The following is a 15,079-nucleotide window of genomic DNA, read 5'->3' as shown; positions in this document are numbered from 1 at the left end:
TCCGGCCGCGGAAGGAGGGCGGCAGCGAGCGTTCGGGCGCCCGCGCCTCTGAGGCCGTGAGCTCTGCGCAGCCGCAGCCGCGGTCACGGGCGCAGCGCACTGCCAGCGCGGACGGCCCGGGCCTTGCGACACACATGCACGACACACAGGGCACAGACATTTTATTTACACGAATACACACTAACTTCTCCTCACTAGTGCCCTAACGTCCGCAAACTAATCACTGACCGTCAGCCTCCCTAAAACGTTTTTCACTTCACAACACTGAAGTTACACCAACACCTTCAATCTTAGCTTTGGCCGCCACCTGCCAAAATACACCCTTAAATCAGCAGGCGGTGTCCCCGCTCTGTGCTCCAGATTTCTTACGAGGCAAGTGGACAATAATGACAGCCAGGCTCATGAAGGACATGAAGACCCAACGAGCTAATACACGTCAAGCACGGAGAACACTCTCCTGACCCACAGGCCAGCTGGGGGGCACTCTGCTGCTGGCTGCTGCTGTCAGCCTTACTCACGCATCCCTTCCAAGCAAATAGTCCTACCCTTTTCTTTCCTCCTCTTAAACTAACACCACAGCTTATAAATGTGCTTGCCTCTGCTTTCCTGAAACCCACAGTCAATACAAGAACTGAAATCTTACCAGAAACAGCTGTTAAGGTCAAGAATAAAACTAAACATGTTTGGCAACCACTTATGCGTGCACACAGAACATCAGGGATGCACGGAACAGACTGAGAACGCATGCAGTGGACAGAAAACCACCAGTGAGGAGAAGTTTCGTGGGGGAAAAACAAAAAAACAAAGCTCTAAGGAGAGAAGAACAGTGAGAACACACCAGTAAGCCAAGATTACAGGTTTTGAATTACCTTTCATAAAATTGTTTGGTTTTTCTTTTGTATTGTCATCATCTGAATCCAAATCAGTCTCAGATACATGATCTGAGAAACACTGGGACCCGGCAGCGGGTTCACACTTCGAACCCCCTCTGACCAGGTTCGTTTCCATTCTGTGGTAGCTGCCACCTTCTCGATCTTGCTCTTCAGATTCCGAGTCCTCTGAATCACTGAAGATCTTTGCTTTTTTAAGGAAAGTAAGATTCTTGCGACCTGTGTTGTATTTCCTACCGGCATACTTTCTTGGTTCAGAATCTGCTTCTTCCTCTTCCTCTGAGACGCTCTCTGCCTTAAGTTTCTGCCCAGATGTGGACGGACCAGCAGTTCTGTTATGTACATTATCGGAATCATGACTTTTAGAGTCTTCGTCAGAAGACTCTATTTTCAGAAATTTAGTTTTAGAAGTTGCTGGAGCATGCGACTTATACCCATTGGCATGCCAATTTTTGCGGGCTACTCGCAAATCACTTTCTGACTCTGAATCCCCATTTTCAGACTCATTCACAGTATTCTGGGCAGCATGAGAACTAGACAGTGGTAATGGCTGATTTCGGTCTTTTAGTTCCTCTTCTTCAATTTCAGACTTTAAGCTCTGATCATCTTCAGAATTATGTAATAATTTTTTTCTAGCCACAGCAGAAGCATTACGGTGAGGCAGCTTACGGCCAGAACAGACACTTTCAGAGCTAGAGTTCTCCTCTACGTCACTCATGAGCTTTATCTTATTAGCAGCCACGGCAGCACACTTTCGTAGCACTTTTCGGTTATTTCCAGCCCTGGCTTTTAGACTTTCATGGGTCTCCACTGAATTATTATCAGAGTCACTTAAATAGACTCTCTTTCGAGTGGCTTTCCTGCCACACCCATTCTCTAAAGAAACTGGACCTAGAAATAAAGTAGCAATAAGATTAGGAAAGTCTTCCTTATTTCAACATTTTTTACAAAAAAATTTATTATTTCAGAACTGATGTTCCCTACCTTTTAATGTTAAAAACAGATTTCCCTTCTATATCTAAAAAGCCCTAAGGATGGGGGTGCCTGGGTGTCTCAAGTTAACTGTCTGACTTTTGATTTCAGCCCAGGTCATGATCTCAGGGTTGAGAGACCCAGCCCTGCCTTGTGCTGGGTGTGGAGCCTGCTTAAGATTCTCTCCCTCTCACCCTTGATCATGCATCTTTCACTCCCAAAAAAACCCCAAACCAGAACAAAAACAAAAACAAAAAACAGCCCTAAGGACAAAACAGAAGAGAGCCCAGAATAAACCCATACCTACATGGGTCAATTAATTTACAAGAGAAGAGGCAAGAACATATAACAAAGAAAGGACAGTCTCTTGGACAAACAGTGCTGGGGAAACCCAACAGCCAACCAGCACAAAAATGAAATGAGATTACTATCTTACACATACATAAAAATGGATTAAAGACTTGAATGTAAGATCTGAAACCATAAACTCTCCTAAAAGAAAACACAGGGGGTCTAAGCTCCTTAACACTGATCTTGCCAATGATTTTTTTTTGGATCTGACACCAAAAGTAAAGGCAATAAAACCAAAAATAAACAAGTGGGACTACATCAAACTAAAAGCTTCTGCACGGCAAAAGAAATCATCAACAAAATAAAAAGGCAACCTACTGATACATGCAAATCATGTATGTGATAAGGAGTTAAATGTTCAAAATATTTAAAGACCTCATACAGTTCATCAGCAAAAAACAATCTGATTAAAAAATGCAGGGGACCTGCGTAGACATTTTTCAAAATACGGCTCACAAATAATGGCCAAAAGAATGCAAAAAGATATTCAACACCACCAGTAAGGGAAATGCAAATCAAAACCACAGTGAGATGTCATCTCACACCTGTCAGAACAGCTAAAATTACACAGGAACAATAGATGTTGCCGAGAATGCAGAGAAAGGGGAACCCTTATGCACTGCTGCTGGGAATGCTAGCTGGGGCAGGCACTGTGGAAAACAGTACAGAGGGTCCTCAGAAGGTTAAAACTGTAACTACCCTATGATCCCGCAACTGCACTACTAGGTATTTATCTAAAGAAAATGAACCACTAACTTAAAAAGGTATCTGCACCCCAATTTCGCTGCAGCATTATTTACAAAAGCAAAGATATGGAAACAACCAAGGCACCCACTGGCGGATGAATGGAAAAGATAATGTGGTGTATCTCTATAATGGAGTTTTATTTGGTCATTAAAAAATGGAATATTGCCATTTGTGACAACATGGATAGACTTTGAAGGTATTATGCTAACCAAAGTTAAGTCGACAGAGAAAGACAAATACTGTATAACTTCACTTGTATGTGGAACCTAACACACAAAATAACCAAAACAAACTAAAAACCAAGCTCACTGATCAGAGAGCAGATGTGGTGGGGGAGGAGTGGTGAAGGAGATCAAAGATACGAACTTCTAGTTATAAGACACAGGGATGCAATGTACAGTATGATGACCACAGCTAGTACTCCTGCATATTTGAAAGCCGCTAAGAGTGAATCTTAAAAGTCCTCTTCACCAGAAATAAAGAATAACTATGTATAATAATAACTGACTGTAACTGTATTATTGTGGTCATTTTGCAGTATACCAAATCATTATGTTGTACCCCTGCAATACAATGTTATATGTGTCAATTCTATCACAATTTTTTAAAAAATCTAAAATGGTGGGACGCCTGGGTGGCTCAGCAAGTTTAAGCATGTGCCTTCAGCTCAGGTCACAATCTCAGCGTCTTGGGATCGAGTCCCTCATCAGGCTTATTGCTTGACGAGGAGCCTGCTTCTCCCCTTGCTTATGCTCGCTCTCTTCCTTTCTCTCTCTGGCAAATAAATAAAATCTTTAAAAAAAAAAAATCTAAAAAAGACCTTTAACCATATGTGTAGATACATTAAAACAATAAACCATTCTATGCTTAGCTTAGGGATTCCCTTGATAAACACTCCTCCAAAGTACCAACCACTGAGTGTCTTACCACTTTTCCTCTGAGCAGCTCTGGTTCTGGTCACCCTGAGACTACTGCTTCTGGCCAGCCCACTACGTAAGGAGGCTTCACGCGGTCTTGAACTCTCTTTGCTTTCCTCTGAACTATCTGAAGCTGAAGATGAAGAGGTACCTAAGGAATCTTCCATTTCACTTTCTAAGAAAAACAAAGCATCAGCAGTTCGTCACACATATTCTCTCTTTACACACACACGCAGCTGTTTCATAACAACAAGCTAAAAGCAGATTCTCAAAATACTTAGAGGAGATTATGTTTTTAAAAACTGTTTCAAAGAACAGGTCATAAAATTCTGGCATTAAAAAGTATGTCATCAGCATTCCAAAGTCAGTTTTTTCTCTTATTTCTGAAAGGACCACATTGATCCTGGATTGGATTCAGAAAATACAGTTTACGTATTTCATAAACTTCCATTTAGAAATGTAATTAGCCCCCCATCCACTTCTGTCCTGAGACCGATATTTCCTTCAGGAAAGACAACTGCTGTGTAGTCCCACATCAGTGGACACACTTTCAGGCCTTGTGCTAGTAAACCCTGTAACAGCACAGTGGTACCACACGTGCTTTCAGCTCAAGAGCCATTTCCACATGTTCCACTGGAAAGGGGGAGGGAAGGACAGAAAAAACAAGATAAATGACTTGGAACAGTACACGTCACTTCTCCCTCGACCTCACTGAATGAGTGCACGCTCCAGTGTGAACACGGCACAGAGAAGCTTCCCACTCTTTCGTCTACTCCTTCCTTACAAACATATCACAGAGTGAAAGTTTCATCAAAGTGAGTGGGAACATGTTGCTAAAAGATAAAATTTTGCTCCACAAATACAACACCAACTCCGTGTTAAGGCGGCTGCGTTAGGACACCAGTCACCAAGTTGTTTTTCTGTCTCTGAAACTGTTCTGCCATTTGCCATTCTGACTGTCCCTATTCTATTCCGGTTCACTTCCCAGCACACTGACTCGGTTTCTAGATTCTTCCCTTTCCCTGCATATTACTGCCAAAGTGACTGATCTTCCTGAAACAGAATTCATCATGTGATTCCCTTACTCATCAAGGGACCCAAATAAGTAATCCAAATTCTTCTGCAAGGCTTGCCACTCTACATTGCATTCTACCTCTTTGGTCCTATTATTTTAAGTCCAAGGCTTGCATTCTACCTCTTTGGTCCTATTATTTTAAGTCATAGTAGTAAGTCACCAAAATCACTCAGAGCAACAGGATCATTCCCACAATGCTAAAAAAGGGTTAGGATTAGCTTTGGTTATACTATAAGCAGCTTGGAATTTACTAGGCTCACATGATGATGATGATGATGTCTTTTTTTAAAAAAAGAAAAAGCATCATATTTTGTATACAAAGTATACAAAAAAGATTCAAGTTTGCATAGTATGCAGCTGCACTATTTGCAAAGACCAGCACTTATCAAACATACAGTAACTGCTGCGATTTTGTTACTTTTGATTCTCTTGAATACAATTTCCTCAACTGTTAGGCCAGTCTTATTTATTCCTTCCTCTGAAGGCACGATAAACTGGCAGTGCTACACATGGGAGTGATGGACAGTTAAATTAACAATGCTCCCATCTCACCAGATAACGTGGAGCCATCATGCAGAGTGACAGGCCTACTTCTCCTTCTTTCTGACGATCCTGTTGAATCCGAGGAGTCACCAGACGTCACCCCTGAAGAGACACTAGCACTTGTCCTGTGGCTCACAGAGTAAGCGGCCCTACCGGAGGTAGACTGGGTAGGAGAACCTACCAATTCAGGAATTACTTTTGTCTGAGATTTTAACCGCTTCTGCTTGATATTTCTGGTCAAAGACAGGAACAAAGAAAACAAAATTTAATTAAACCAAGAATGCCTGAGTAAAAGTATACTATTACTTAATCTGAGAATAATTTTATGATTGAAACATTGAAATATTCATTGTTAACATCTTATTCTGACATGGATTACTACTAATATTCTTACTCTAAATTGTACATAATTTTATTCTACACTGGAGTAATGAACAAATGATCCAAGTAGCAGAGTTACGAACAGAGAATCAGACTGAATGCCAAGGTTCTTTGGACTAAAAGCCAATGTTCATGTAATATAGGCATTCATTCATAATACAAAACTGAGTCTCTGTAAGACATAATTTTCTCTCTTGTCTGTCTATATGTTCCTAAACTACAATATAAGATTAAGAAGAGAAAGCAACAAAACCTAAACAGTAAGAACAGTGGCCAAAAAAAAAAAAAAAAAAAAAAAAAAAAAAAAAAAAAAAAATCGGAACAAGATAGTTTTTTCTAAGACCAATCCATTCACTTCTAAGTACCAACCAGTTCACTATGCTGCGTACCTGAGCCATGGATTAAAGAAAAAGTAGTTTAGGACAAGACAGTCTTTGGTTTTTAAATTACAGATCTGGGTTTAATATTCATGTTGAATAATCCTATTTTTGTTTAAAACAAGATAGAGAAGCTTTTTTAAGACTATCTAATCTGAGCTTAAAAATAACCACAAGGTTCTTTTTTTTTTTTTTAAAGATTTTATTTATTTGACAGACAGAGATGACAAGCAGTCAAAGAGAGAGAAGCAGGCTCCCTGCTGAGCAGAGAGCCTGATGGGCTTGATCCCACCCAGGACCCCGAGATCATGACCTGAGTTGAAGGCAGAGGCTTAACCCACTGAGCCACCCAGGCGCCCCAACCACAAGGTTCTTTAAAGCAGTAGCTGTTTTGGGCCGCCTGGGTGGCTCAGTGCGTTAAAGTCTCTGCCTTCAGCTCAGGTCATGATCCCGGGGTCCTGGGATTGAGCCCCGCGTCAGGCTCTCTGCTCAGCAGGAAGCCTGCTTCCTCCTCTCTCTGCCTACTTGTGATCTCTGTCTATCAAATACATACATACACACATACATCATAAATAAATAAATCTTTACCCCTGCCACCAAAAAAAAAAGCAGCAGCTGTTTTGTCATCATCAGAAAATTTCAAGCGTCTTATGTCAAAATATTAACTTCCATTACTATCAACTGAGGGACAGACCAATAAATATAAAAAAGAAATAATTACATGCTCATACTCATCATACACTTCATTTTAAAACAGAAAACAAAGTGATAAATACCTACGGAGTAAGACTGCTTCCTTTTCACCCTGACTTTTCATTGGTTCAAAAAGAAAGTTTTTTTTTTTTTTTTAATTAAACCCCTACGATAACCGAAAAACCCAAACTGAGGTTCATTTTATAAAATAAATGGCCCATACTCTAACCCTAACCCATACTCTCCAAAAATGTCAATTACGAAGACAAAGGATGAAAATAAAATTCCTGATTAAGACTAAAGAGGGGCACCTGGCTGGCCCAGTCAGTGGAGCCTATGGCTTTTTATCTCAGGGATGTGAATCTGAACCCCTCACTGCGTGGAGAGATTTACTTAAAAAAAAAAAAAAAAAAAAAACAAAAACAAAAAAACCTGAAAATAGGATCGCGCGAGGATTAAATGAGTTAATATTTTTTTAAACAACAGACTAAAGAAACATATATATCCATATATATGCAATGCAAGATCCTCCTTTGGGTCTAGATTGGAAAAAAATTTTGCCCTCAGGACATTATTGGGTCAACGGTAGGGATGCAATAAGGTATGGTTAGAACCTTATTTATTTATTTATTTATTTATTTTTTAGCAAATCCACACTAAGTATTTAGGAGTAAAGGAATAGGATGTCAGAAATATTTTTTTGAACAATTTAGAAAAATAACACATTACAAAAAGATAAAGCAATGATAAAGCAAATGTGACATACTATGAAAAATTGGTGAGCCCAAGCAAGGGGTATAAAGGAGTTCTTTCAATTATTCTTCAGCTTTTCTGTAATTCCGAAATTATTTCAAAATTAAAAGTTGGGGGTGGGGGGCGGGGGAAGGCAGGGAGGACTCACATAGTCCACTTGGTAATGTACATCCCTGAATGACAGGCTGCAAAGCAGCTCAACGGGACAAACTCACTCACTGATGGAGCACGTGTTTACCTGTTTCAAGGCAGCCGTCAGTCTAAACAAGGGGGCAGGGATGCAAGGAAGACTCTGGCAAACCCTCTCACCCAAAAAGCAAAAATAAAACTGGCAAATCATCCGAAAAAGTCATTTCACAACTCTGGAAAGTAATCACAGGCACTTAACAAATTAAAAAGCATTTATTCAAGAAATCCTTCTGAACCTAAGAAAAAAACTGACTGGAGTTTTGGGCATTTTAACTTTCGGCTATTCCCAGTCATGCACACCCCAATTCTGTGGCACAGCCTTGAGGACCAGGATGAAGAGGCAAAGGGAGCTGGCCTGATTTGGGAATTTCACAAAACAGCACCTGCTCTGCCTGAGGGCACCAAACTCACTGCCAGCAATCCAGCCAGGCCAACCACACAGCTGCCTAAGCTGGGACACCAGTTAGAGCCAACAGAAGTTCAGCCAAAAAGTTAAAGGAGATCTAGGGAATGAGACAGTCACAGGAGACTTTGAAAAGCTCCAGTGTCTTCCCGGGGGTGTGGAAGGTTCTACACATACTCAAAGTTCTACACATACTCGAGGAGAGCCCAGTTATCTAGTTGTCCTTGGCAGACCCTGAGACTCATGCCTGGAAAAAATATAAGAAGAAGGTGAAGTCAGCCCCACTCCACCCAAAGACCATCTTCAAAAAAGGGTGGAAGGCTTACTTAAAGTGTGTGAACACAAATTTTTGACCACTGAGCTATGCTAAGTCAGAGAAGACATCCAGGAAGACACCCCACCCCCCGCCAATTTCTTTTTTAATTTTTAAAAAGCAGATTTCAGGGGCGCCTGGGTGGCTCAGTGAGTTAAGCATCTGCCTTTGGCTCAGCTCATGATCCTAGGGTTCCCAGGATGGAGTCCTGCATCGGGCTCCTTGCTCAGAAGGGAGCCCGCTTCTCCCTTTGCCTGCCATTCCCCCTGCTTGTGCTCACTCGCTCTCATTCTCTCTGGCAAATAAATAAATAAAATCTTTAAAAATAGTAATAAGTGGGTTTCAGTGGCTTAACACTAGGGAAGACAGACTACAGAATTGGTTTAGGCAACTCACTAAACAAAACCAGCAACAAGCACCATCAGTGAGGGAGAAGGATCAGAATCCAGAGTTTCTACAATACATTAACAAACAGCAACAAAAAACCCGAAGAGAAGTATTTCCAGAAAGGCAACATTATTTTATTAAGTACGTACTGTGTCCAACAAAACAGTACAAGGCCTACCAAGAGTCAAGGAAGTTCGCCCACCGAGGTAAAAAGCAGGCAACAGAAACAGTCTCTGAAAGGGCCCAGATGTCGAACTAAAGATACTTGAATCCACTATTACAAACACATCTGAAAAACCAAATGAAATAATGTTTACAGAATAAAAGCAAGATGACAAGAATATCGATGAAGACATAGAAATTACAAAAAACCAAACATCCTGGAGTTGAAAAGCACAATAAATTAAAACATATTCAGAAGACAGGCTCAGCCGCATACGTGAGCTGGTACAGGAATCGGAGACCTTGGTAGGTGCATGTTATCCCATCTGAAGAACAGGAAGAGAAGGAAAAATGAAGAGAACCTCAGAGGCCTGTAGGACACCATCCATCATATCCACATATGTACAGTAGGAGTCCCCAAATGAGAGGGAAAAGGCAGGAAATATTTGAGTGATGGCTAGAAACCACCCAGATTTGATGAAAAACATTACTCTAGAAAGCTGGAAAAATTCCTACAAACACCATAGTCGGGTGCAAAATGAAGACAGAATTTTGAAAGCAGCAAGAGAAAAACCATTCCGTTTGTACAAGGGAGGGAATGTCAGTAACGTGATTAGAGCTGACTTCTCCTGGGAAACAACAGAGGTCAGCGGGCAATAGAAGGCAACACTCAAAATGTGGGTGTGGCGGGGAACAAGCACTGACAACAAGGAATTCTATATCCAGCAAAACTAGTGTCAAACAAAAACCGGTCAGAATGAACTGCTAGCACACCCGCCTCTGAAAGACACACTAAAGGACATCGGGCTGCAAAGAAAGGACACCAGAGGGTACTCACTCCACACAAAAAATAAAAACTACTGGGAAAGGTAATCACATAGGTAAATATAATTAACAGTATCAATGATTTTTTTTTCTTTTCCTAAGCAATTTTAAAGAAAACTAGATAAGCCATAACATGTAAGGATGTAATTTGACAATAACAACACAAAAAAGGGGGGGGGGGAGGGAGCTAAACTAGAACACACTTCTTAAGAGAACGGTATGAATCTGAAGGAGACTTCTGAACTGAGATGCAGAGTGCCAGCCCTGAACTCGCAGGAAGACAACCGCCATGCCCTCAGTGCATATTCCAAAGACGCCCGGATACACACTAAACACTGAATTACTCCATTTTCACACTGCAACACTTTAAAAGAATCTGGAAATCTGATATTAGTGTAAGCTACACGGTCAAAGAAGACAGAACATAGTATTAAATTTCTGATAGAGAATAAATAATTTATAATAAAAATTTAAAAAATTAAAAAATAAATTAAAAATAAAAATAAATTAAATTTTAAAAATATAATAAAACATAAATTTTATATTTCTTTACAACTAATCCTCAGAAAAAAATAGGGTACATAAAGTTTCATCGATATTTCCCTTATTCAATCAAATGCTCAAGGATCACACAAAGTAATCACTTAACTCTACATTAAAAGAAAAAGGTTCTTATGTAATAAATAATACTTTAATCCTAAGATTTTTAAAATCTGCAGTTTTCATTAAATGCTTTAATATTAACCTACTTACAAATTCTATAGTAGCTGTATACATGCAGTGCTTTCAAGTCATGAAAAACAAATCTTTCTGAATATACTATATTCCTAACCATTTTAGCATAATAAAATTAAAGAAGCATCACAACCCAAATTTGTCTAATTGCACACAAAGCCCGCAATAACCAATTCACCTGATACTTTTGTTAGCCTGATTGACACGGTTACAATTTTGCCGTCTCTTGAACCTCTGGCTTCTTCGAAGTTTTTCATTGAACTTTTGACCAATTTTAAAATCAGAGGAGATTTTCTTCATTTTTTCTTCAAATAAAGCAGACAATCTCAAGGTCATACTGTAAATCTGCAAGGATATGAAAGCAAAACTAGAACTACAACATACCTTTCAAAATACTTTCACGAAAAAAATGTGTAACACATAGGCTACGTGCAATCTATTCTATCACTGTTCTAGAAAACATGTGTTCCTTTACCCACTGACCCCCTTCCTTCAGAGACACAACAAGAAACAGGCACCATCAAACATACACCTCTCAGACAAAAAGGAAGTCATTTTAAATCAAGCAATTCTCTGTAATCTAGGACTGACGTCTACGTGTCAGTGGTTCTCATTTGGCTCTTCCCATTTTCCCATTTACATGTACAAATCCAAAAAAAAAAAAAAAAGGTCCCCCTCTCCCAAAGTTAGATGTGAAGTTGGTGGGTTCTAGGATTGCTATTTAGACAGCAAAAGAGCAGTGTCTCCTTGGGATGAGGAAACAGAGGCACTTTGACCCTCGTCTCCAACTTGCAAAGTGACTGCCTTTGATGCCACCTAGATCTATACAGAAACTACAGGCCGAAGGCGATCTTCCTTGGGAAAAGAAAACACACCCTACAACTTTAACGTGAAAGACTGTGTTTTAACAGTTTTTACATTTAAATAGTATCAAATCTTTCATAGAATTCTGCAGTGTGATATTCAGTGCTACTATAAATAACTCTGGTACAACTATGTGTTTACAGGAAGTACTCTCAACTCATTCACAATCATTCTTGGAAAATAAGCGAAAAAGTCTAATGTTCAAAAGCTGTGTATCAGTAAGTCTGATGCACTTAGCAGAAAGGTGGAGAGGCTACCATTATAGAATCTTTAAAAAAAAAAAAGTGTGTGGGATACATCAATTTCCTATACGCTCTTAAACATATATGAACATATATGCTTTTAAACATACATATTTATATTTGAAAATATATGCACACACATACATATGCACAATATATGTGAAATTCAAAATCCCACTTCATGTTTGAAATGATCTTTGACTATTATTTCCAGTATTTTGTGTAACTTGAATTTATTCTTTTCCTTTGAATCTGAATTCTAGTGTAAGTCACCAGTTTCAAATGATTTTTTTTTCTTAATCGTATTAAGTTCAAAACCTGATTGTCTTAAGAATCATTACTTTCCTATTACTTGTCTTCTCATTAGGTTTTATATAAACCTGTGATACATTTGCATTGAACACAAACATTTATCAAAAATGGATACCAAAATTATTAGCTCCCCCAAATTTTTCATACATGAAAAAAACCACAGGGGTGCCTGGGTGGCTTAGTGGATTGAGCCTCTGCCTTTGGCTCGGGTCGTGGTCTTGGGGGTCCTCGGATCGGGCCCCACATCGGGCTCTCTGCTCAGAGAGTCTGCTCCCCACCCCCACTCTCTTCCTGCTTCTGATCTCTCTCTCTCTCTTGTCAAATGAATAAATTTAAAAAATTTTTAAAAATTAAAAAAAAAAGCAGTTACCATCATACACAATGGTGAAAGACGGAAAATCATTCCCCAAAATGAGCAATGAGACAACACTGTGGGTTTTTACCACTGCACTTTAAATTCTAGCCAGGCTAATTAGATAAAAAGAGAAATAAAGATCATTTGGATTGTAAAGCTAGAACTGAAACTATCGCTCTTTGCAGATGACATGCTCCATATTCATGGCAACATTCCTCCTAATAGCCAAAAAGCAGAACTATTCAACTGTCCAGCAGGAAATGAACAGATAAACAAAATGTGATATACCCATATGATGGAGTTTTTAATATTTATTCAGACATAAAAAGGAATAAAGTTCTCATACGGGATACAACACAGATGAATCTCTCAGATGTCCTGCTGAATGAAAGAAACCCAACACAAAAGAAAAATGCTGTGTGACTCCACATACATGAAACATCTAGAATAGGCAGATGCATAGTGACAAAGGACAGGAGACATTACTACCAAGGGCTGAGAGAGGGAGAGAGCGCAGAGTTTGCGGAGTACTGCTTGGTGATGAGGGCTTCTGTTTGCGTTGACCAAAGAGTTTTGGAAATAGTAGTGATGGTTAATCAACACTGAATATAATGCCAATGAACTGTACCCTTAAAAGTGGTTAAGACAATAAAGTTAGTTACATATGTATAACCACAACTTTGAAATTCTGATAATATAATACACAAAAATCCAATAAATTGTACACTTTAAATGGGTGAGATGTATGATTTATCTTCAAATATATATTTTTAATGAAAGGGGGAAAGAAGCATGAATGAGATTTATTTTCTCTCTGGAAAGAAAGTGTCTCACTAATGATGAATACGGGCGATAACACAAGCTTGGGAAAAAGTCAGACTTGACATCAAAGTGATGTTTAAAAACTGATGTTAAATCAATGTTAAATTTGTACACTGAATGCAAGGAAAGAGTTCTCAGATTAAGAATTAAAACAGGAGAGTCTGATAATAAATAATGAAGAGAAAGTGAATTTAAGGCAAAACGGTTAATTAGCAGTGATAATCGCTGATCATAGATAAGGTGCTACAATATTAATAAGCAAATGCTTTAGTTTAAGATCTTCTCAAATCATTGTTTTTTTTTAATTACCCAACATACACTGGCTACAAGGGTTTGTGGTATTTGTAAAAATTCGCTGAGAGTGGGGCACCTGGGTGGCTCAGTGGGTTAAGCCTCTGCCTTCGGCTCAGGTCATGGTCCCAGGGTCCTGGGATCGAGCCCCACATCGGGCTCCCTGCTTAGTGGGGAGCCTGCTTTCCCCCCTCTCTCTGCCTGCCTCTCTGCCTAGTTGTGATCTCTCTCTGTCAAATAAATAAATAGAATATTTAAAAAAAAAAAATTCGCTGAGAGTATATGTACCCTCCTTTTTGTACATTTATTATGCTTCAACAAATTTTGAAAAGTTATTCAATGTGTATCCAATGTATCCAACATTTTAATAATACTTCAGGGATGTCCTCTCTATTAGTATTCTAATAAATAAATAAAGAGTAACAGAGCTCTTGTGCCTCCTCTCTGCATCCAAAATACCGGTGTAGTGTCAGTAGTCCCACCCCCACTTCAGATCATTCTTCACTCACTGTAATTTTCTCCCAGCCTCTCTCAGTAAATTTCTAATCCACTTTTCAAGATTCCTACATGTATGAAACACAGGTTTTTCTCGTTCTATTTACCAATTTCACTGGCAGCCTCACTCCCCCAAATTCCTATGTGTTTCTACGACTTTAGGTAAAGTAAACACGAACTGCTGAAGGTACCACACGGACATTCAGGCTGCAGCGGAGCACTATTCTTACCAAAGGTTGTCTCTCTTCCCACGTATCTGCAACACTCCAACACTGATTTACCCACAAGTGGAAAATAACCATCAACATAGATGACGCATTTTTTTCTCTGACGACCACTTTTAAAATTACCTTTGATCTTTTGTTTGGTGTATACGCTTTTGCATTGCTAAATATCAACCGGATGTCTTTGCAAAATTCCAAAGGGCTGTCATAATTTCCTGCTTCTAAAGTTTCCCTTACTGTTCCAAAATCCATTGGAGTATCTATAATATCTCGGTAGTCCTAGGTTTTAAAAACAATAATTAGTTCAAAGATTCGATATCTACTTTTAGAAATCCAAGTGCAACAGATCTCTAAAATATTCAAAAGGTCAGAAGGACACCTTAAGAATCATCCATAACTTTAAAGAGACCCAGATAGTAAGACAAAATAAGAAATATACCAAATTGATATACTTGGTAGGTGTGGAATGATTTTTTTTCCTTCTTTACACGCTCATGTAATTTCCAAGCTTCCTAGAGTAAATTTGTTTACTTTTTTTTCTAAAAGGTCATTTCCCACTCCCGTATTGGAGAAATGAATACAGATGCTTTTATCCAAGTTACAGTTTTCCTGGGGCTGGCCCCATGTAGGGTCTTCCCATTATGATGTAGCAGTGATTAGCTAGGTCTCAGCCCAAATTACAAGAGTGTCTATAGAGTCGAGAAAAACTATGTAATACAACTCTTCCATTCAGTGGTAAGAGACAAAGTTAACACGAAGCT

The 15,079-nt window shown here is 39.2% G+C and overlaps 1 protein-coding gene across 3 annotated transcripts in view; it reads right to left on the bottom strand.

Moving 5' to 3' along the window:
- Window positions 1–15,079, bottom strand: part of BRWD1 (bromodomain and WD repeat domain containing 1) — a 115,043-nt gene that overhangs the window by 10,314 nt on the left and 89,650 nt on the right. For all 3 annotated transcript variants that reach the window (XM_047719871.1, XM_047719878.1, XM_047719885.1), the window contains exons 35-39: window positions 14,445–14,597; window positions 10,892–11,058; window positions 5,505–5,728; window positions 3,888–4,052; window positions 870–1,781 (exon numbers count right to left, since the gene is read on the bottom strand). In XM_047719871.1, coding sequence (XP_047575827.1) covers window positions 870–1,781; window positions 3,888–4,052; window positions 5,505–5,728; window positions 10,892–11,058; window positions 14,445–14,597 — 1,621 coding nt within the window. The remainder of the gene's footprint in view (window positions 1–869; window positions 1,782–3,887; window positions 4,053–5,504; window positions 5,729–10,891; window positions 11,059–14,444; window positions 14,598–15,079) is intronic.

Source organism: Lutra lutra, chromosome 1 (genome assembly GCF_902655055.1).
Source record: "Lutra lutra chromosome 1, mLutLut1.2, whole genome shotgun sequence".
Classification (NCBI taxonomy): domain Eukaryota; kingdom Metazoa; phylum Chordata; class Mammalia; order Carnivora; family Mustelidae; genus Lutra; species Lutra lutra.
This window is presented reverse-complemented; position numbering and strand designations above follow the sequence as displayed.